The 23,879-nt window shown below is 45.3% G+C and overlaps 1 protein-coding gene across 1 annotated transcript in view; it reads left to right on the top strand.

Moving 5' to 3' along the window:
• The window catches only part of LOC122926685 (neuronal acetylcholine receptor subunit alpha-7-like), a 384,000-nt gene that overhangs the window by 221,670 nt on the left and 138,451 nt on the right, over positions 1-23,879 (top strand). Inside the window, exon 7 of the mRNA XM_044278149.1 lies at positions 22,963-23,157. Coding sequence (XP_044134084.1) covers positions 22,963-23,157 — 195 coding nt within the window. The remainder of the gene's footprint in view (positions 1-22,962; positions 23,158-23,879) is intronic.

Here is a 23,879-nt window from a genome sequence, read left to right as displayed (position 1 = left end):
AATGCTCCTGCAGCTTTCTGTGGTGTCACTGTCTCCTCCCTTCAGGTCCCCGGATCACTTCAGAGCCTGCCAATGGTAGGTGGGCAGTCTCCCTCCCAGCCAATAGTAGCAGAAGTGGGCGGAGGGAGCTGCCGTGGCCGCAAAGGAGCCCGATCAGAGACACGCATATTTGGGAAGGCAGCATGTTCTCGTCAGCCGCTGAAGTAGCAGAGCGGCCGAGAGGAGCTGGGTGACACTAGTGTTTGCGCCGACGGGGGCCATTTATAGAGGCAACAGTAGGGTGACCACATTTCCTAACTGCCATTCAGGGACACTTATTTTCACAAGTGCACGGTCACGCTACTTGGCCGCGCCGCAAGGCAGGGGAGGAGCCACACACAGGACAGTACTATGCGATGCCGATCTGATTCGGAGATCGCATAGTATAAAGAAGTGACTGTCGCCAGGGCCGGTTCTAGGTTAACTGGGGCCCTGGGGTGAAAAACAATAAGGGGGCCCCCCAGTGGCGTAGCTACAGGGGTCGCAGCGGTCGCAATTGCGACCGGGCCCCTGAGCCAGGGGAGCCCACGGCCCCCCCACCGCCTACTATTCAAAATCCAGGCCAGGGCCCGCCCCGGGGGCAGTGCGAACGGCGCATCGCAGGCTGTTGGCGGCTCACGTGTCTGTCATGTCAGAGGGGGCGGGCGGGCGGCCGCAACATTGAGTGAGGTCTGACTGAGTGAGGAGGAGCCGGAGGCGTGGTTTCCGCGCATCTCCGGCTCCCAGTCAGATCAGACACTCAGAAGCAGGCGGCAGTGCGGACGTTGGCGGCGAGGTGAGTTTGAGACTGTCTAACTGGTGACAGTTGGAGGCCCCTGTTTTCCAGGACGCTGCATACGTTATACTCATCAGACCTAACTGAAATGGCATCAACATTATTAGCTAAGGACATGCACGTCTAGCTTGCAAACAGGCATCTTTGCCTTTGTCATACAGCTTTACTTATATTGATTTCCTCCGAATCCACTGTCCAATTAATAGCAGCTGAAAGTTCATGCATATGATATGACCTTCCATTACCGCCCCAAACATATGTGTTTCCTGCAGGTATTGATTTACTGAGGATGTTCTGGAAATAAATCACTTATGGTATGTGCACCATTGAAGGCTACATGAGCAGCCATGATAAAGTCTAAGTAGAACCTTCTGTTGGTTTTCAAAACCAGTTGCTCTATTAAAATAATGGCAACATTATTTATGCCGTATACATGGTACAGGGCAAAATGGATAGCATAAAAATTTAACCTGCTCAATTCCTGATGAAAGTGAGACCCAAGTCAGGCTTATCCATCACGGTTCACCATTCCATTTTAGAAACAGGGGCACCATAGGAATCACGAAGGTAGGGTGAGCGCCAACAGCCAAAGCTAAAGGCAGAGGTGTAGCTATAGGGAGTGCAGAGATAGCAGTCGCTCTGGGCCCAGGAGCCTGAGGGGGCCCAAAGACCCTGGTGCCGTATAAGAAGACACCAGTATTATAGAAAGTGCATGCTGGTTGTTACACCTCTTTCTGAAGGGAAGGGGTTAGGTGGAAAATTTGGCATGGGGGGTGCTGCTTCTACTTTTGCCTCAGGCAGCATGAAGGCTATGTGCTTCTCTGCCCCTGGCCACACAGCGCTTAGGGAAGGGGGGGCCCAAGCTGGACTCTTGCACCAGGGCCCATGAGCCTTTAGCTACGCCCCTGGGGCCCTCACATGACACTTGACTTTTGCAGAAGAAACGGTATATTGTGTGGCACGGTATATGCTATATGTGTATAACATAAACATATTTCATATGAAAACTTACAATTACTTGGCTTGATCCTTGGGGATCTTGGACACCTGCACACTTTGACCGGGGCTCGGCGGAGCTGATGTGTTTTATCCTAATGAGAAACATTTCATAATAAGGATTTGGAGAAGAGGCAGAGGGATAGCAGAGCAGGGGGAGGCTGGTGCTGCTACTAGGTGGGTCATACCATGGGGGAGTAATAAAGCCCACCATAATGCCCCCTCCCCAGTAGTAATAATTCTCCTTATAATAGACAGTGCAAAAAATACCCCCTTGTAATGTCCCAGTTGAGCTAATGTCCCCATAGTGCCCCCTATAATCTGCCAGTAGCCATAGGCCCCCCATAATGTGCCAGTAGCCAATAGGCCCCCTATAATGTGCCAGTAGCCCATAGTCCCCCTATAATCTGCCAGTAGCCATAGGCCCCCCTATAATCTGCCAGTAGCCATAGGCCCCCCCATAATGTGCCAGTAGCCAATAGGCCCCCTATAATGTGCCAGTTGCCCATAGTCCCCCTATAATCTGCCAGTAGCCATAGGCCCCCCTATAATCTGCCAGTAGCCATAGGCCCCCCTATAATCTGCCAGTAGCCATAGGCCCCCCTATAATCTGCCAGTAGCCATAGGCCCCCCATAATGTGCCAGTAGCCATAGGCCCCCCTATAATGTGCCAGTAGCCATAGCCCCCCCTATGATGTGCCAGTAGCCATAGGCCCCCCATATAATGTGCCAGTAGCCATAGCCCCCCTATAATGTGCCAGTAGCCATAGATCCCCTATAATGTGCCAGTAGCCATAGCCCCCATATAATGTGCCAGTAGCCATAGGCCCCCCATCATGTGCCAGTACCCATAGCCCCCCCATATAATAACATAGTAACATAGTAACATAGTACATAAGGCCGAAAAAAGACATTTGTCCATCCATTTCGGCCTGTTATCCCGCAAGTTGATCCAGAGGAAGACCCCTCTCTAGTAGCTATAGCCTGTAATATTATTAAGCTCCAGAAATACGTCCAGGGCCCTCTTGAATTCCTTTATTGTACTCACCATCACCACCTCAGGCAGAGAGTTCCATAGTCTCACTGCTCTTACCGTAAAGAATCCTTTTCTATGTTTGTGTACAAACCTTCTTTCCTCCAGACGCAGAGGATGTCCCCTCGTCACAGTCACAGTCCTGGGGATAAATAGCTGATGGGATAGATCTCTGTACTGACCCCTGATATATTTATACATATTAATTCGATCTCCCCTCAGTCGTCTTTTTTCTAAAGTGAATAACCCTAATTTTGATAATCTTTCAGGGTACTGTAGTTGCCCCATTCCAGTTATTACTTTAGCTGCCCTCCTCTGGACCTTCTCCAGCTCTGCTATGTCTGCCTTGTTTACAGGAGCCCAGAACTGTACACAGTACTCCATGTGTGGTCTGACTAGCGATTTGTAAAGTGGTAGGACTATGTTCTTATCACGGGAATCTATGCCCCTTCTGATGCAACCCATTATCTTGTTGGCCTTGGCAGCAGCTGCCTGACACTGGTTTTTGCAGCTTAGTTTGCTGTTTATTAAAATTCCTAGATCCTTTTCCATGTCAGTGTTACCGAGTGTTTTACCATTTAGTATGTACGGTTGACTTGCATTTTTCCTTCCCATGTGCATAACTTTACATTTATCAGTGTTAAACCCCATCTGCCACTTATCTGCCCAAGCCTCCAGTCTATCCAGATCCCTCTGTAGTAGTATACTGTCCTCATCAGTGTAAATTACTTTACACAGTTTAGTGTCATCTGCGAAAATTGATACTTTACTATGCAAGCCTGCAAGATCATTAATAAATATATTGAAGAGAATAGGGCCCAATACTGACCCCTGAGGTACCCCACTAGTGACAGTGACCCAATCTGAGTGTGTACCGTTAATAACCACCCTCTGTTTTCTATCACTGAGCCAGTTACTTACCCACATACAGATGTTTTCTCCCGGTCCGAGCATTCTCATTTTATATACTAACCTTTTATGTGGTACAGTGTCAAATGCTTTGGAGAAGTCCAGATATACGACATCCATTGATTCGCCACTGTCAAGTCTAGAACTTACCTCCTCATAGAAACTGATTAAATTAGTCTGACATGACCGATCCCTCACGAAGCCATGCTGATATGGCGTTATTTGCTTATTTCTGTTGAGATGCTCTAATATAGCATCTCTCAGAAAACCTTCAAACAGTTTACCCACAACAGATGTTAAACTTACCGGCCTATAGTTTCCAGGCTCTGTTTTTGGCCCCTTTTTGAATATTGGCACCACATATGCCATGCGCCAATCCTGTGGGACATTCCCTGTCAGTATAGAGTCTGCAAATATCAGAAATAAGGGTCTGGCTATGACATTACTTAATTCCCTTAGGATACGGGGGTGTATGCCATCCGGTCCTGGCGATTTGTCTATTTTAATCTTTTTAAGTCGCTGATGTACTTCTTCCTGGGTCAGACAGGACACTTTTAATGGGGAATTTATTATTGCATTCTGCATGTCATCTGACAATTTATTTTCCTCAGTGAATACATTGGAGAAAAAAATATTTAACAGCTTTGCTTTCTCCTCATCGCTCTCTGCGACTTCCCCCTCATTACTTTTTAAAGGGCCGACACCTTCAGATTTATACTTTTTAACATTTATATAATTGAAGAACATTTTAGGGTTAGTTTTACTCTTTGGCAATTAATCTCTCGGTCTCTAGTTTGGCCGCTTTTATTTGTTTTTTTACATGTTCTATTTTTTTCCTTATAGTTTTTCAGTGCTTCCGTGCTCCCCTCCTGTTTCAGTGAATGATATGCTTTCTTTTTGTCATTTATTGCTTTCGTTACAGTTCTATTTATCCACATTGGTTTCTTTTTGTTCCTTAACCTTTTATTACCATACGGTATGTACCTCTCACAATGAGATTTTAGGATGTTTTTAAAGATATCCCATTTTGTGGCTGTATTTTTATTTTTGAGGACTTTGTCCCAGTTAGTTTGGCCTATGGCCTCTCTTAGTTGGCTAAATTTAGCTTTTTTGAAGTTTGGTATTTTTGTTCCTCCCTGTAGAAACGCTCTTTTGAATGATAATTGGAAGGTTATTACTTTGTGGTCACTATTTCCCAGGTGTCCCCCAACCTGCACGTCTGTTGTTCTGTCCGGCCTATTGGTTAATACTAAGTCCAGTATGGCCGTCCCTCTAGTCGGGTCCTGAACCAGTTGGGAGAGGTAATTGTCTTTGGTTATTGCCAAGAACCTGTTTCCTTTATGAGATATACAAGTTTCAGTTTCCCAGTCTATATCTGGGTAGTTGAAGTCCCCCATAATAACCACCTCATTATGATTTGCCGCCTCGTCTATCTCGTTTAGTAATAGATTTTCTGTGGACTCTGGTATATTAGGTGGTTTATAGTAAACTCCTATTAGTAATTTATTGTTGTTTTTAGCTCCATGTATCTCTACCCACACTGACTCCACATGTTCATGTCCCTCACTTATATCTTCGCGGAGTGTGGGCTTTAGACCGGACTTTACATAAAGGTAGACCCCTCCCCCTCTCCGGTTTTGACGATCCTTTCTAAACAGACTGTAACCTTGTACATTAACCGCCCAGTCATAGCTATCATCCAGCCATGTCTCAGTTATTCCCACTATGTCATAGTTCTCCTCACACATCACTAATTCCAGTTCACCAGTTTTATTAGTCAGACTTCTGGCATTAGTATACATACATAATGTGCAAGTAGCCATAGCCCCCCCTATAATGTGCCAGTAGCCATAGCCCCCCTATAATGTGCCAGTAGCCATAGGCCCCCCTATAATGTGCCAGTATCCAGATAGGGCCCCCCTATAATGTGCCAGTAGCTATAGGCCCCCCTATAATCTGCCAGTAGCCATAGGCCCTCCTATAATCTGCCAGTAGTCAATAGGCCCCCTACAATGTGCCAATATCCACAGGGCCCCCCTATAATGTGCCAGTATCCATAGGCCCCCCCTATAATGTGCCAGTAGTCATAGGCCCCCCCATAATGTGCCAGTAGCCATAGCCCCCCAATAATGTGCCAGTAGCCATATAGGGCCCCCCTATAATGTGCCAGTAGCCATAGGCCCCCCTATAATGTGCCAGTAGCCATAAGCCCCCTATAATGTGCCAGTAGCCATAGGCCCCCCTATAATGTGCCAGTAGCCAGATAGGGCCCCCCTATAATGTGCCAGTAGCCAGATAGGGCCCCCCTATAATGTGCCAGTAGCTACAGGCCCCCCCTATAATCTGCCAGTAGCCATAGTCCCTCCGATAATCTGCCAGTAGCCAATAGGCCCCCCTATAATGTGCCAGTATCCATAGGCCCCCCTATAATGTGCCAGTAGTCATAGGCCCCCCATAATGTGCCAGTAGCCATAGCCCCCCCCCCAATAATGTGCCAGTAGCCAGATAGGGCCCCCCTATAATGTGCCAGTAGCCAGATAGGGCCCCCTATAATGTGCCAGTAGCCATAGGCCCCCCCAATATAATGTGCCAGTAGTCAGATAGGGTCCCCCTATAATGTGCCAGTAGCCATAGGCCCCCCCCACTAATGTGCCAGTAGCCAGATAGGGCCCCCCTATAATGTGCCAGTAGCCAGATAGGGCCCCCGCTATAATGTGCCAGGAGTAGTCAGATAGGGGCCCCCCTATAATGTGCCAGGAGTAGCCAGATAGGGGGCCTCCCTATAATGTGCCAGGAGTAGCCAGATAGGGGGTCCCCCTATAATGTGCCTGGAGTAACCAGATAGTGCCCCCCCCCCCCCCCCCCTCATAAAGTGCCAGCCCAGTAGCCAGATAGGGACAGAAATAAAGAAAAAAAAAATAGTCAGTCAGACTTATCTCCCTGCTTCTCTGGAATACTCCGGTCCCGCCTCCAGCCAGCGCAGATGTAATTACTTTATGGCCGCGCAGCGGCTCAGTCAGGCGGCACGATGACGTCATTGCGCCGCCTGCACCGATCTGGCGGCCTCTCTGATAGGCTGCCGGCAACACGCCTCCCCCGCTCCCCGTCTCCCTGGCTTAAAGTCACAGATTATTCCGGCCCGACAGCAAGCTAGAGAGGCCCGGGGGGCAATTGCCCCCCTGCCCCCCGGCCCAGTCCGCCCCTGGCTAAAAGTCTCACCCAAGTGGAGCTCTAAATATAAAAAATAAAAGTACAAGATGTGCAAGAAGCTACTATGCCTATATCTACATGCTTGCATGTTCACAAAATCACCAGAACTGAAGAGACCAAAAATGTACATGTTTCAGATTCGACAAGTCAAATCACAGAGTCCACAGGTATCCTGATTAGACACAGAGGGTCATTAGCTGTGCAACTGGTCATCTCAGACCTTTTATATAAAAAATATCCCCTCTCTAAAGAGATAAGGGTACGCTAATATATCCGATGTGTACTCCTGAAGCCTATTCTGGCAGAGCCGGGCACTGCTGGACATCACTGCATCCCTATTGACTATAATAGGATGCGACAAGGATCCAGCAAGCAGCGTCATTTATCTGGCAGAAATCCGCCATTTAGATGTATAAGATGTAATAAAGGTTTATAAGAATACCACAACACTCATAAATGATGCTTAAATATGTCTGTTTTATTAAAGACACTACATAAAAGACATAATTATAGGTCGACACTAGGGTTTCAGTCTAACTATAGACCTTGTTCATGGCCACAAGGTATATAGAGGAGTAAACACTGCATCAGAACTGACTACAGTGAAGTGTCCTGCATGATGCAATGGGCTTTGCATTTAAAGGGGTATTCCCATCTCAGACATTGGGGGCATATCGCTAGGATATGCCCCCCAATGTCTGATAAGTGCAGGCCCCACCTCTTAAAATGGAGCCAGCAAAGTCCCGGAGGGTGCACATTGCATGCACGGCCACACTCTATGCTCGGCTAAATTTTGGAAGTCCCATTGAAATGAATAGGAAGCGCACTGCGCAAGCACAGCCAATGCTCTGTTGACTTCTATGGGGATGACAGAAATAGCAGAGCCAGTGCTTTTCTTTTTTCTTTTTTCTGTGCTCTCATAGGAATACATGGAGTATGGCTGCGCATGCACAGTGCGCCCTCCGGGACTTTGCAGGCTCTGTTCTGAACATAGGTGCGGTCAGTGGCATAGCGTGGGTTGCCAGCACCCGGGGCAAACCAAATATTGCGCCCCCCAACCTGTGATCACGCCCATTTTTACAGATAATGTAGTAGATATCACCTGTAGTCCTATGTTACACCACAGATAACACGGTGATAACTCTCTGTGTACAGATAATGTAGTAGATGGGTGTAAGTCCCCCAGATTTTAGAACACGCACAGTGTGACCTGAAGTCTGGGGTCAGGTTGCTACAGTGTGGGCTAAATACTATATCCACCCTCCCATCACTACAGAACATACAGGGTAATACAGCGCCCCATACCTCTTGCATCCAGTGACGTCTCTTTGATGTAGATGTTCCTTGCCTCTTTCCTCATCTTCTCCTTTCAGACCTTCCGATCAGACCACCATTTTTCAGCCATTTCTCATTTCTGCAGTTTGACAAAAAAAATCTTAGTTTACTACTTTTTCATCATCCTCCCATCTTCTGGAGAAATCATCCTACCACCCCCAATACTGTGCCGCTGTGCTCCCCAATATTATACTGCAGAAACAGATAAACCCCCTGATAATAGTAGTACCATGCAGATAGTGCCCTTTAATAATTATTGGCACACAGTGCCCTAAAATAACTGCGCCCAGCAAATAGTGCCCCTGACACTAATAGTGTAAACATAACGTCCCCCAAAAATTATTGTCGTAAGCTGATACTGTGCCAAAGTGCCCCCATAGTAATAGTGCTCCCAAAAGTCCCAATAGGAATAATTCTCTGCTAGAGCACACATGGTAGTAATAGTGCTCCTACAGTGCCCCCAACATGTTCCAACTGTGCCCCAGAAGTAATAATGCTCTCATAGTGCCCATACTAGTAATCATGTTCCCCCTAGACCCCCAGTGGTAATAAAGCCCACCATAATGTCCCCCAGTAGTAATAATTCTCCTTATAATGTGACAATACAAATAATACCCCCTTGTAATGCCCCCAGTTGAGCTGATGTCCCCATAGTGCCCCCATAATGTGCCAGTATAAAATACCCCTATATAATGCCCCCATAGTGTTCCTCTCCCCCCTTCCTCTTAGTTCCCCCATAATGTACCAGTATAAAATGCCCCATATATAGTCCCCCCAGTAGATGCCCTCAGTTTCCCCATAATTTGCACTTCTTAGTGCCCCCGTAGATGACCCCATAGTACTCCTCTTTCCCCTTCTCCATAGTACCCCCCATAATGTGCCCCGGTATAAAATGCCCCTATACAGAGCCCCCCATATAAAATACTCCTTCTTTGTGGCCTCAGTAGATGCCCCCAATAATGTTCCAGTAAGAAGTGCCCCCATAGTGCCACCCAATAATGTGCCAGTAAAAAGTACCCCCAATAATGTGCCAGTAAGAAGTGCCACCATAGATGCCCCCACAGTGCCCCCAATAATGTGCCAGTAAGATGTGCCCCCATAGATGCCTCCCAATCATGTGCCAGTGAGAAGTGCCTCCCATAGATGGCCCCCTAATCATGTGCCAGTAAGAAGTGCCCCCCAATCATGTGCCAGTAACAAGTGCCCCCCAATCGTGTGCCAGTAACAAGTGCCCCCATAGATGGCCCCCAATCATGTGCCAGTAGCCAGTATTGTACCATATAAAAAAATAAACACTTATACTTACCCTCATGGCAGCCTGTGTCCCGCACTGCATCGGCCTCTGACGAACAGCGAAGGGAGACGCCTCTCCATCCCCTGCCCCGCCGCAACACATCCATCTGTATCTATTGCTGTCCTGAGGACGGCGATACAGATGACTATGGGGATGAGTGCTTCCACAATGGAAGCCCTTATCTCCCTGTGCCCTGCCGCCGTCCCCCACTTGTGAGCAGCGCTGCGCCACCTAGGGTGATCGGATCACTTTGTCTAATTGGCGGTGCGGCCCTGCTGGCGCCCCCTAAAGTTTTGCGCCTGGAGCAACGCCCCCCACACACACACACACTACGCCACTGTGTGCGGTTCCCAGATGTGGGACCCGCACCTATCAGACATTGGTGTCATATCCTAGTGATATGCCCTCAATGTATCAGATGGGAATAACCCTTTAATAAAACATATTTAAGCATAATTTTTTAGTGTCGTGGTATTCTTATACATCTCTATGGGAGGATTCCTTTACCACTGAGCACCACATTATATCCTGGGGTGCTGACCAAATACTTTTAATTATAGTGAATAAAATGTCTGGCGGTGTCCAGCCGTGTCCACCTATGGCTGATGTATCTTCCTGATTTCACTTTCAGCTAACCCACTCTTACACCTCAGTAAACTTTCTATTTCAAACTAGTGCACCAAACTATTGCCCCTAGAATAATGCCCCAAGACTACTGAGCCTAGTATAATTTGGAAACTAATGGGGTCATTTATTAAGAAGTCCCATTGTTTTACACGCTGGTCTTAATGCCCTTTGCGCTGGCTCTGGCCTCTACATAACTTATGCACATCCACCACCAGCCTAAATCTAAACTTGCTGTAGTACATTTAGATAATTTTCTACGCCTAAACCAGGCGTAGAAAATGATAAATGAGCCGACTCACCCGCCCCCCTTCCCCACCAGCGCCACACCACCTATTAAGACCTGACATGAGTGGGGAAAAGTCACAGATTCAGCCACAAATCCCCATTGCGACTGAATCTGCAACATATATACACCAAAAATTTGAGTAAAACTAATAATAAATGACCCTCTAAGATTTTTAGCTTCAAAATCATACCATGTTCTAGCCCTTATATTCTAGTCTTGACAAGTATTTAAAATCATGATGCATTACACATGCCTCGGAAGTGAAAGGGCTAACGCATTTAAAAAATAACATGCGGTTGAATATAAATCCATGAGAAACTGGATTCTGTTTTAGAACTTTATGTGTCAATAGTCCTTTAAAATTATTGGTGGGTCATTAAAGGGGTTATGAAATTAATTTTAAACTTTTTTTAATTACTTATCTGTAGGACGAGCTTACTTTTCTGTATCTCATTCTAATCATGAGAGAATGAAAGCAATTCTCATGTATCTGTGCAGCTCAGAGATGACCACAGGAGCATTCTGTAACATTTCCTGCAGGCAGAGTGTTTACTGACGGCACAGTAATCAATCTGACTGGAGAAGCATGTTTGTACATTAACAATGACGGAAACCCCTTTAGACATACCTGTCATAATGACTGTGAGAGGATACTCAAGGTATAGAACAATCCTATAAATAACTGTTATGTCACAGGCACGTGTTCATCACAATGCCTGATTCCTGGGCAATGGATAATGTAAAACATGGTAGCATTATATAGAGTATTATAAAATGATACAATATGATGTATAACTATAGTCTCCTTAAAGGGGTTGATCATAAACAACATTAATAACCTATCCACAGGATATCCACGTATGATAGCTAGGGGTCGGACTATTGCGATCCACACCAATCACAAGAACAGAGTCCCCAAGTCTCTTGAGTGCATGGAGCTGTAGCATGCATGAACACCATTACATTCACTGTCTATGTGACTGCAGAGTACAGCGCTCGTCTCTCTCTCGCACAGTCGCTATGAACTGAGTGCAGTCACTCATACTCACCACCACTTCATTCAGACAGGAAAACTTCGGGATCAGTAAGGGTCACAACAGTCTTGTTTATAGGTGAAAATGTTGCTCGTGGGCCAGCGCTTTTAACCCCTAACAATCATATCAAAATGGAAAATTTATTTTAAAAGGGATAAATTGTACGGCTTCCATCACACATCATTTTTGGATTTCCTGTAGAAATTGCCATGAGAAAAAAGCCATACCTAGAGCATACTACAAAATCGCAAAAAGCGCAAAAACGCAATGGGAAACAAAAGCCATGCAAAAATCCCCAGTTGGTCGCAAATTTCATGATTCACAATAGACTTTAAACCCTCCAAGCAAAAGTCAGTTTGGACCAAATGCCAGAGCCTCATTTTTCAAACCGAACATGTGTCACTTTATCTGGTAATAACTCTGGAACGCTTTTATTAATCCAAGTCTTCTAAGGCCCCTTTCACACAAGCGAGTTTTCTGCGCGGGTGCAATGTGTGATATGAACGCATTGCGCCCGCACTGAATCCAGACCCATTCATTTTAATAGGTCTGCGTGCATAAGTGTTGTTTTTCAATCATCACTTGTGCGTTGCATGAAAATCGCAGCATGTTCTATATTCTGTGTTTTTTACGCAGCCCTGGCACTATAAAAGTGAATAGAGCTGCGTGAAAAATGCATTGCATCCGCAAGCAAGTGTGGTTGCGATGCATTTTTCACTGATGGTTGCTAAGAGATGTTTTTTGTAAACCTTCAGTTTTTTATCATGCAAAAAAAAATCGATTCGCCGGTTTGCCGAATTGTTTTGGAAAAATTCACTTCGATCAGAATTAATTTGCGGTGAATTACGTTAAAAATGGCTATTTCCAGGCTGCAGAGAGCCTTTATAGTGATGTAGAACACTGTGCCTTGCAGTAACACTCATAGAGAGTCTGCTGTGGTAGAGAAATAATACTGTGAGTCAGTATGACATGCAGATGACAGGCGTTGCACTTAGAATCACTGCGCACTTCACTTATTTGGGCAGTTACGTGGCCAAAACTGACCAAATAACTGAAGCATCAACTCAGCCTAATAGGTCAATGTTAGCATTAAGAAGAAGCGCAAGTCCTTTTACACCATGGATGTCAAACTCATGGCCCTCCAGATGTTGCAAAACTACAACTCCCATGATTCCCTGATAGCTGTAGTATGCCCAGGCATGATGGGAGTTGTAGTTTTGCAACAGCTGGAGGGCCACGAGTTTGACATCCCTGTTTTACACCGTCAGCTGATTCTACATAGATGTCTACAGAACCTGTTCTATTAAATGCTTATACAAGTAGATCCCCCCGAAAGAGTGGAGAGGGTGTCAGCAGTAACTTTGTGTTGACGTCACTGATTAATTTGCCTTTCCTATGATCCGTCATAATAACCCCCCAAAAAAAACGGATCCTGTCTGTGGAGCATACGCCTTCGGTCAGCATTTGCTCAATAATCCATCAGTATTGCTAATTCCCAAAAAAATAGGAGTGGATCTAAAACAGAGATGACACGTGAGCTGAATATTTGCATGTCTTCTGTGTTTTGTACCCACTCCTGCTTTTGGCTACCAAATCATAAGCCAATTCTGACAGGCCTTATAGATGTTGCACCGACAGGATCTGTTGTGCATCTCATTTTTTCTTCCTTCTGACAGATCAGAAGAAAGGTCAAATAAATGATTATGTCAGCCAGGCCAAAAGTCAAAATAGTGGCCCAGTCATAAAGTGGGGAGGGTCGTAACAGCAGAAGTCCACAGAGTGGACCTATGACATATTGATGAGGTGGAAGCAGCATGAGAAGACAACAGAGTGTGGAGGTGGCGGCAACAGCAGGAGCATCAGGAGGATACCACAGAGTGGCAAGGTGACATAGTGTGGAGATGGCAATAGCAGCAGCAGCTTCAGGAGACCACAGAGTGGCAAGGTGACATTGTTTGGAGATGGCAGCAGCAGCTGCATTAGGGGACCACAAAGTGACGCAGTAACAGAGTGGGGTGGCAATACCAGTACCCGCTGATGAAGGTGGGTGAAAGAAGGAGCACTTGGCATCAGATGTGTGGCATCAGGCTGATTGCAGCATCAGAGTAGTAGCTGGGGCAGGTGGTCAGAAGAAACTGGTATCTTTTATCAAAGTGTTGGTGTGGCACCATGGATGATCTAGTCTGATGCATCAGGAATTGGTGGTTGGAAATCCTGGCTGATCCACACCTGATTCATCTTGACAAAGGTCAGTCTCTCCACATTTTGGGTGGACAGGCGAGTTCTCCTTGGGGTAACTATGGCCCCCGCCGCACTAAGCACCCGCTCTGATGCCACACTACCGGCCTGGCAGGACAGCTTTTCCAGGGCAAACTCTGCTAGTTGTGGCCACAAATCCAGTTTGGCTGCCCAGTGGTCCAGTGGATCTTCAATGTGGGTTGGCAGGGTGCTGTCCAAGTATGCCACCAACTGCTGGTTCAGGTCCTGCTCCAGGTCTACCTGCTGCTGGTCAGTAGTTTCTTCACTATGCAGGTGAAGAAAGCTACTCATCAGCGACTGTAGACTCAGGCTGATGATGGAGCTGGTACTGCTCCTGCCACCCCACCCCTCCCCAGCAGCCATGGCAGTAGAACATGAGCACAGAGGGACCCAGGGTCAGACGTCAGACCTGCGAGAGGATGGACGATGGCGCAGATAGGCAGCGGCCAACTGACTACATAGGATGTCTCTGTAGTAGTTCAGTTTGTCCTCCCTCTCAGTGGGTGTACAATAGGCCCCCCATTCTGGACCGGTAGCAAGGGTCCAACAAGGTGGAGAGCCAGAAGTCATCCCTCTGCCAAATGGTGACAATTCGACTGTCACTACGCAAGCAAGTGAGCATGCATCGGGCCATTTGCGCAAGTGACTCGGAGGGACTCCTGCCTCCATCTCTACTGCATACTGCTCCTCCTCTCTTATCACTTGAGTAGAAAAACCACACATTTGGCTACACATTGCCTGTGCTCCAATGTCCTCCTTCCCCTCCGCCACCTCTTCTAGTTCAGCCCCACAGGGCTCATGTGGCCGTGAGATCAAGGTGCCATGTCTCCAGTCCCCTGACCAGCCATTGTTGCCAGCATCTGTTCCAGGACATGAAGCAGTGGAATGACATAGTTCAGCCCATAGTCCTGGCGACTAACAAATAACGTGGCATCCTGAAAGGGCCTGAGCAAACGACAGGTGTCGCGCATGAGCTGCCATTGGCTCACATCGAAGTTACACAGGAGAGTACTCCTATCCACTTGTATCATCAAAAAATCGTTGATGGCCTTTCTCTGTTCGTATAGTCGGTCCAACATATGGAGGGTAGAACCTCTTGACAACCAGATTGAACATGTGTGCCATGCAGGGCACATGGCTCAGCCTTCCTTGATGCAGCGCTGACACTATGTTCTGTTTTTGGTCACAATGGTTCTGATTTTTGGTTGTCGCCGAGAAAGCCAGGATTCGATTTCTTGATGAATCACACGGAGCAGTTTCTCCCCTGTGTGACTCCGTTCACCAAGGCAAACAAGGTGCAGAATAGTGTGACACTGCCTTGCCCTGCACATGTGTTATGCTGGATGGACACTATAACCTGTCCCTGCAGTGGAGGCTGAGGACATGGTGGAGGATGAGGAGGTAGAGGCGGACATTGTCGCAGAACCAACGGCGTGACAACGTGGAGGCGGAAGTGGCATGACCTGGCCAAGTTGCTGGTGTGGCTGTGCAGGAACCACATTCACCCAGTGGGCCGTAAAGGACATGTACTGTCCCTGACCGTAGTTACAGCTCCACATGTGCCGTGCACTTTGGCAGACACCAACAGGCTCAAGGACTGGCCCACCTTCTGTTCTACATATTTGTGTAGGGCTGGTACTGCCTTTTTCGCAAAGAAATGACGGCTTGGGACTCTCCACCACGGCTCGGCACAAGAAAGGTGCAGAGTCCACCACTTGGAAAGGGAGGGACTGCAGCACCAGCAACTTTGACAGCAGCACATTCAGCTTCTGCGCCGCTGGATGAGTGCACGCATACTGCTGTCTCTTGGCAATCGCTTCGGTGATCGATTACTTACGGAATGACTGACAAGGAGTAGGAGCAGGAGCATCCGGGATCAGCAGAAGATGGGAATGACAGACAGCTCCCTTCGGCTGAGGTGGTGGAGCCTTGACTGGCTGAAACCAGGTGCGTGCCACTGGGTGATGCAGCGGTAGCTGCCGCAGGCTGGACCACCACATAAGAGCCACGGTTCTCCCAGGACACTTTATGATGATGCTGCACATGTTCACGCAGGGCCGTGGTGCCAACCTTGGCCCCCTGGCCACGCTTCACATTCTGCCCACAGATTCTACATATGGCCATGTTAACCTCCAGCGGCTTAACAAAAAACTGCCACACCGCCGAGTAGGTGATTTTACCCCCAACAGTCCCCACTGACTGACTGCTACTGCAGCTGCCTCCGTGAACCCCTGCACCACTACTTCCAGGGCAGGTAGGCTGCTGCAAAGTGGGTGGTCTACCCCGTGCCCATTTTGCTCCTGACCTCCCACTGCTGCCACCCTACTGACTCCCACTTGCTGGCTCAGCAGCTGTCTGACAGGCAAGCTGCCACCCTCTTCTCCTGATGAAGACGAAGCCCCTTCTTCACCCGGCTCCCAAGTGCGATCGGCTTCATCATCATCGAGTAGTGTCTGCACATCACTGATGTCCTCCTCAATGGTCTCTGGGTCAGGAGCCTGACAGCTCACATCACAACTACTTGCCCGCCTACCGGAGGAAGCAGCGGATGTCTCCTCCAGATCTTGGCTGGGCAGTAGCTGCTAACTGTCCTCTAGTAGCTCTTCCTCGCTGAAAAGTAGAGCTTAGCCCACAGCATATAGTACTTCTTGCGGTGATGTAACAGAAAAGGACAGAGGCAGTTTGAGGACAGGTGAGGGTACAGGGCCATGCCAACTAATGGTTGTGTCTGATGACTCTTGGCTTGGGGGTGTCTGATGTCACTTGGGATGACGTAGATGACCGAGTTAACCAATCAAGAACTGCTGGGTTGCTGGTCAAGACACGACCGCTAGATGACACCGGGAGCTCAGGCCTCTCGCTGCGACTCCTGATCCCACGCCCCCTTACTCTGCTGCAACCTCTGCTTGCGCCAGAAACATTTAGGCCTCTGCCACTCCTCTGTGCATGGCCTGGCACTTCTCTGCCAGACATACTTTTAGATGAACTAAACAAATTAAACGAAAATTAAAACACCCCTAAAAGCGACGAATATAGTTTACTTTTTGAGCTGAAATAGGCCACTAAACGCTTTCACCACAATTAACTGCAAGTGAATTGTGCATATATTTTTCTTGTAGTACTGAAATACGCCCCTATACGCTTTCACTAGAAATAACTGCAACAGTGCAGTGCATATATATTTGTCTTTTTTTACTGTAATACACCCCTATACGCTTTTAACAGAAATAACTGCAGAAGTGATCTGAGAATATATTTTTCTTGTTGGACTGAAATGGGCCACTATACGCTTTGACCCAAAAATAATAGCAGATTTGAACTAAGAATATATTTTTCCTGTTGTACTGAAATAGGCCACTATACGCTTTGACCAGAAAAAACATAAAGAGTGAAGTGCGTATATATTTTTCCTGTAGTACTGAAATACGCCCCTATACGCTTTCAACAGAAATAACTGCAGAAGTGAACTGAGAATATATTTTTCTTGTTGGACTGAAATAGGCCACTATACGCTTTGACCAGAAAAAACTGCAGAAGTAAAATGTGTATATATTTTTCTTGTAGTACTGATATAAGATACTAAGATATAAGCCACTAAAGGCTTTTCAACATAGCACTTGCAGCCCAATAACAAAAAGCTGGAATGACAGAGCTGTCTAATGGCTATTTGGATCCCTCAAATAATCTTTCCCTGCACTTGTAAATCACTTTCCTACCAATGTCCCTAGCGCCTTCTGATGTCTCTCCCTGCACTAAGATGCTGTGGAGTGATTTTTCCCTATCCTTTCCCTGCACTTATAAATTGTTTTTTCTGTCTTTTTTTTCCACAATCAGGTTTTTACAATTGCTGTCCCTAGTGCCTTCACACGTCTGTCCCTGCACTCTGAACGCTGGAAAATGGCTCTGGCTCTAAGATGGCAGCCGTATTTATAGGGCTGTGACATCAAAGGGTTGGCTACTGATTGGCTGCATGCAGGCATGTCAATCGGGTGATCCCGCCTTCCCAGAGTTCCTTGCCCCATGTCCTCAGTCCTCACACGTGTAGCCGTCATTTTAGGAAAAATGCATTTCGTTACCACAAAGAGCGAGGAAATTTGCATTCGGATCGAATTCCACTTCGTCTGATTCGATTCGCTCATCTCTACTGATGATATACTATCAGTATTGTCGTCATCAGGATTGCTTCAGGATTTCATCAGGATTGACATGCATATTTCTTTATTCCTTCATTATTTATCCACTGCACAGACTGTAATGTGCGTATTTGGAAACAAATCTGCACAAAACTGAGACATGCTGTGGATTTCAAATACTGACGGAATTTGCCCATGTGAATAGCTCCATTCATATATATTAGCAGCGGATGCCGTTACATTAAGTCCAGACTATATATGCATTGCAAATACGCTTGTCTGAAAGCGGCAAAAAATACAGAACAGGTGCAGATCTTTCCATTATACCTTATTTCTGTGTAGGCGTCACTACTGGTTTTGGCTCACAATAACTGATCGAAATAAATGACCAAATAACTGAAGTGTGAATGCAGCCTTAGGCCCCTTTCACATGGGGCGAGAGTTCCGTGCGGGTGCAATCCGTGAGGTGAACGCATTGCACCCGCACTGAATCCGGACCCATTCACTTTAATAGGGCAGTTCAGATGAGCGGTCCTTTTCACGCATCACTTGTGCATTGCGTGAAAATCGCAGCATGTTCTATATTTGCGTTTTTCACGCAACGCAGGCCCCATAGATATGAATAAAAAGGTGAGTACATTTTTTTTAACCCCCAAAGTCACATTTTAGTAAGCATTCTGTATTAAGAATGCTATTATTTCCCCTTATAACCTTGTTAACAGGGAAAATAATGAATTATACAGAACACCTAACCCAAACCCGCACGTCAGTGAAGTAGTCCGGGTTTGGGTCTGGGTACCACAGTCAGTTTTTTATTGTGCGCGTGCAAAACGCATTGGACCCGCACGATAAAAACTGAACATCGGAACACAATCACAGTCAAAACTGACTGCAATTGCGTACCTACTCGTACGATTTTCCCTGATCGCAGATGCAACGCATCTGGACCTAATCCGGACACGTTCGTTTGCAAGGGGCCTAAGAATGTTTTCTTGTGACACACTGTCCTTCTTGTTAGTGGTGAATTTGAGTTGATATGTTTTACCTTTATGTCTAAAAAAATCCAACATTTGCTGAAAATTTTGAAAAATTTGCAATTTTCTAATAGAATTTCTCAGATTTTAGGACAAATAGTGATTTCTCGCAAAATAGTTATTAATTAACATTCCCCATAAATCTACTCTATGCTGGCATAATTTTGTAAATTTCAGACTTTTTTTTTTTAGGATTTTAGAAGGTTTGGAATTCACTAAGCTAATTTTAAAATTTTCATAACCGTGTTTTTAAGGACCAATTGAGTTCTGAAGTGACTCTAATGGGCTTACTTAATAGAAATCACCCAAAATTACAGCATTTTAGAAACTACACCCCTCAAACTAGTCAAATCTTATTTTACATACTTTGTTAACCCTTAGGCCCCTTTCACACGGGCGAGTTTTCCGTGCGGGTGCGATCCGTGCGGCGAACGTATGGCACCCGCATTAAATCCTGACCCATTCATTTCTATGGGGCTGTGCACATGAGCGATGTTTTTAACGCATCACTTGTGCGTTCAGTTGAAATCGCAGCATGCTCTATATTTTCCGATTTTGACGTGACGCAGGCCCCATAGAAGTGAATGGGGTATGTGAAAATCGGATGGCATCCGCAAGCAAGTACGGATGCCGTGCGATTTGCACGCATGGTTGCTAGGAGACCATCGGGATGGAGACCCCATCATTATTATTTTCCCTTATAACATGGTTATAAGGGAAAATAATAGCATTCTGAATACAGAATGCATAGTAAACCAGCGCTAGAGGGGTTAAAAAAAATAAAAATAAAATTTAACTCACCTTAGTCCACTTGCTCGCGAAGCTGGCATCTCCTTGTGTCTCCGCTGCTGATGAACAGGACCTGGGTGAGTTAAATTATTTTATTTTTTTTTTTTAACCCCTCTAGCGCTGGTTTACTATGCATTCTGTATTCAGAATGCTATTATTTTCCCTTATAAGCATGTTATAAGGGAAAATAATACAATCTTCAGAACATCAATCCCAAGCCCGAACTTCTATGAAGAAGTTCGGGTTTGGGTACCAAACATGCGCGATTTTTCTCACGCGAGTGCAACGCATGACAATGTTTTTCACTTGCGCAGAAAAAATCGCGCATTTTCCCGCAACGCACCCGGCTCTTATCCGGGCAAAAAAACTCACGCCCGTGTGAAAGAGGCCTTTAGGTGTTCCAAAGGAATTAAAGCTAACTGGAGGAGAATTTTTTTTTGTGTGTGTGCAGATATTCCATTTAAATAAAAAAAATTCTGTCGCACAGCAAGGGTTAACAGCAACACAAACATCAATATTTATTACCCTGATTCTGCAGTTTACATAAACACCCCATATGTGGTTGTAAATTTCTTCATGGGCACACTGCAGGGCTCAGAAGGAAACAAGTGCCCTATTGTTAATGAAGGGTGGATATAGTTTTCAGGTGCCGTGTCACATTTGAAGAGAGCCTGAGAGACCTAGGAAGGAAACCTCAAAAGGTTACTCCATTTTGAAAACTACACCCCTCAAGGAATTTCATAGAATTTAGAAACACTTGGCTGCGAAAATGAAGAATTACATTTTAGTTCCAATAAAATGTCGCTTTAGTCCCAAATTTTTCATTTTCACAATGCTCAACATGAGATAATGCTCCCCAGAATTTGTTATGCATTTTTTCCTGAATACAGTGTTATTAGGGGCCATATATTTTTTTTATTTTTTGGTTGAGTTGTGTGAGCTGTGTGAGGATTTGTTTGTTGCAGGACAAGCTGTAGTTATTATTTTTTTTGTACTATTTTGGAGTACAAATTACTTTTTCATCTTTTTTCAATTTTTTTGTAGGTAAGGTTGGCAAAAATTACAATTCTTTCAGTAATTTTTTATTTTTTATGGGGTTCTTCCTGCGGTATATATGATATGATAATTTTATTCTGTGGGGTGATATGGTTTTAGTGGTACCAAATTTATATAGGAGGTCAGTTGGGCAAAGAAATTGCAATTCTGTCAGTTTTGCCCAATAAACATATCCTTTTGCTCTACACTGACATATATATAATCATTTGGCTTCATGCACACAACTGTGTCTGTTTTGCAGTTCCCAAATCCCAGATCCGCATAATATGGATGCGGTTTGTGTGCATGCCGCATTTTGTTGCAGACCCATTAACTTCAATAGGTCCATGGTCCACACAACTTTAGGACATGTTATATCTTTTGCAGAACAGATACAAGGATGCAGAAAGCACACGAATGACCTCCATGCGCTTTCTGCATCCGTGTGTCTATTTCACACAAAAAGTAACATGTTTTATCCTTGTCAGTGTTTTTTGCGGACCGCAAAACGGACATGGTTGTGTGCATGAGGCCTTACATTCACGCATGAAGTTTCCTTCGATTCTAGCAACTCCTCCCTGGTGCTTTTTTTTTCAATGAATGTGTTAGTTAAATAGGATCTATCAGCTCCAATGACATGTCTGTTCAATAAACATTTGTATTCCTCATGCAATTATAATTCTGGACCATCTTATATCTGTGTTTTGTTCTGTTCCTCTGTTAATTCTATTAGAAAAAATATTTGGGGAGGATGACCTATGCACTCACACTGTTCAACCAGTGTTGCCATAGCCAGACTGTGTAGGGAGATGACCCTTTTACAAGGGGAATGGTGGCACCCAGATGTCGATATATTCATAAATTTCTAGGAAGAATAACAGAGGAACAGCATAACATATAGTTATAAGAAAAGATTATCTAGAATTGATATGTCAGAAGTGATTACAGCTCATCTTTAAACAGTGAGATGTATGTAGTTATAATATAGTATAGTGTGAGACACTATGATCTGTAATACAGGGGCACCTCAAGGTGCAGTTCTTGCTCCTTTCCTCTTCACGCTGTACACTGCAGGCTTCAGGTACAACTCATCTAGCTTCTACTTACAAAAGTTCTCTGATGACCCGGCAATAGTTGGCGTCATCACAGATGATGACATAGAGTACAGGGAACTGACCCAGGAATTTGTGGCATAGTGTCAGCAGAAACACCTTAGGATCAATGCCGGGAAGACTAAGGAGATGGTTGTAGACTTCCGCAAGCACAGACATCCTCCTAAACCAGCGGACATCCAGGTGATGGACATTGAGATAGCCAACACTTATAAGTACCTGGGTGTACTCCTCAATAATAAGATGGTCTGGGCAGATAACATGGATGCACTATATAGAAAGGATTACAGGCAGGCTTTACCTGCTTAGGAGGCTGAGAGCTTTTGGAGTCAGAGGGTACTTCTCAGGGCCTTTTTGAACTCTGTGGTGCCCTCAGCCATCTTCTTAAGAATGGCCTACTGGGGTAGCAGCATCTCAACCAGGGAGAGGAAGAGACTTGACAAACTGATTAGAAGGGCCAGCTCCATCGTGGTGATCCCCCTAGAACCAGTGCAGGTGGTAGGTAAGTGAAGGATACTATCCAGGTTGATCTCCATGCTGGAGAATAAGTCCCATCCCATGCATGAGACGATGATAGCATTGGGCAGTACTGTCAGTGACTGACTGCTTCACCCCAAGTGTGAGAAGGTGTGCTATTGGAAGTCATTCCTCCCTGCTGCTGTTAGGCTGTACAACCAACCCAAGTGGAGATAGACTGCACTTATTGCCTACAGGTACCGGTGGACATCATTCCATCCAGAGACTGAATTCTATAAGCTGTGATATCCATATCCCTTATTTTTTACATTTTCTTTTATCTGTAATGTACTGTCACTGTAATGCCTTTATGTTGGAGTTTTTGTACTCTCTGTGCTGCTGTAACACTGTGAATTTCCCCACGGTGGGACTTATTATTATTTATGTATATTATATGTATTTTATATTTATTTAATTTATATTTTTCTTTTATATTTTTATTTATAATATAAGGATTATCTTATTTTATAATAAAATTGTAACGATGACAAGATATAGTTGTATATAATAATATGAATATTAAATCCATTACATTTCATTTTGCAGATGTACCAGGCAAAAGGAATGAATTGTACTATGACTGCTGTAAGGAGCCATACCCAGATGTGACATACACAGTGACAATGCGCAGGCGTACATTATACTATGGATTAAATTTATTGATACCTTGCGTTCTTATATCTGGATTAGCGCTGCTGGTGTTCCTGCTGCCTGCTGATTCAGGAGAAAAGATATCACTGGGTAGGCAATAACTTGTCTATGGATATATTTGAAGCCAATATTCTTGAGTTATGCATTCACATTACGAATAATGTCTTAAGATACTGTCTGTTCCTTATTACTGTACTGTAGTGTAAAGTGGATAACATCTGCACTGACATATTTTCCAATTACAATGAACAATCACATCAACACTATTTAATATCCAGAGTATGCTGAGACAATGTTACATAGCTGCAGTCTCATTTTCAATAAATGATCATTTTCTTATAATACAAATCACTTAACACATGCAACATACAAAATATGGCTTATTGCTCCCAAGGCTTTGTGATGTGTAATTCTCTCCTGTAGAAAATTACTGTATTTTTCGCTTTATAAGACGTACCCGATGATAAGACAGACCCCAGATTTTAGAGCAGGAAAAAAAGAAAAAATATTTGTCATCAGACCTCATATCAGATCCTCAGATCAGACCCCCATAAATATCAGGACATCACATCAGACCCCCATATCAGTCCTCCATGTCAGACCCCCAACAGACCTCAAAACAGCCCTTTTCTTTCAGACTCCCATCAGACCTCAGATCAGCCCTTTTCTTTTAGACCCCCATCAGACCTCAGATCAGCCCTTTTCTTTCAGACCCCCATCAGACAAAAAAAAACTTCCTTTTCTCTCCTGTGCCGCAGCTCTGCTACGGTTTCGGCGTCGCGCTCCCCTGTCTTTTCTGGCCCACGCTGCAC

The sequence above is a fragment of the Bufo gargarizans genome, chromosome 1, assembly GCF_014858855.1.
Source record: "Bufo gargarizans isolate SCDJY-AF-19 chromosome 1, ASM1485885v1, whole genome shotgun sequence".
NCBI classification, from domain to species: Eukaryota; Metazoa; Chordata; class Amphibia; order Anura; family Bufonidae; genus Bufo; species Bufo gargarizans.
The sequence above is the reverse complement of the archived record's forward strand: the minus strand, read 5'-3'. Positions and strand labels throughout refer to the sequence as shown.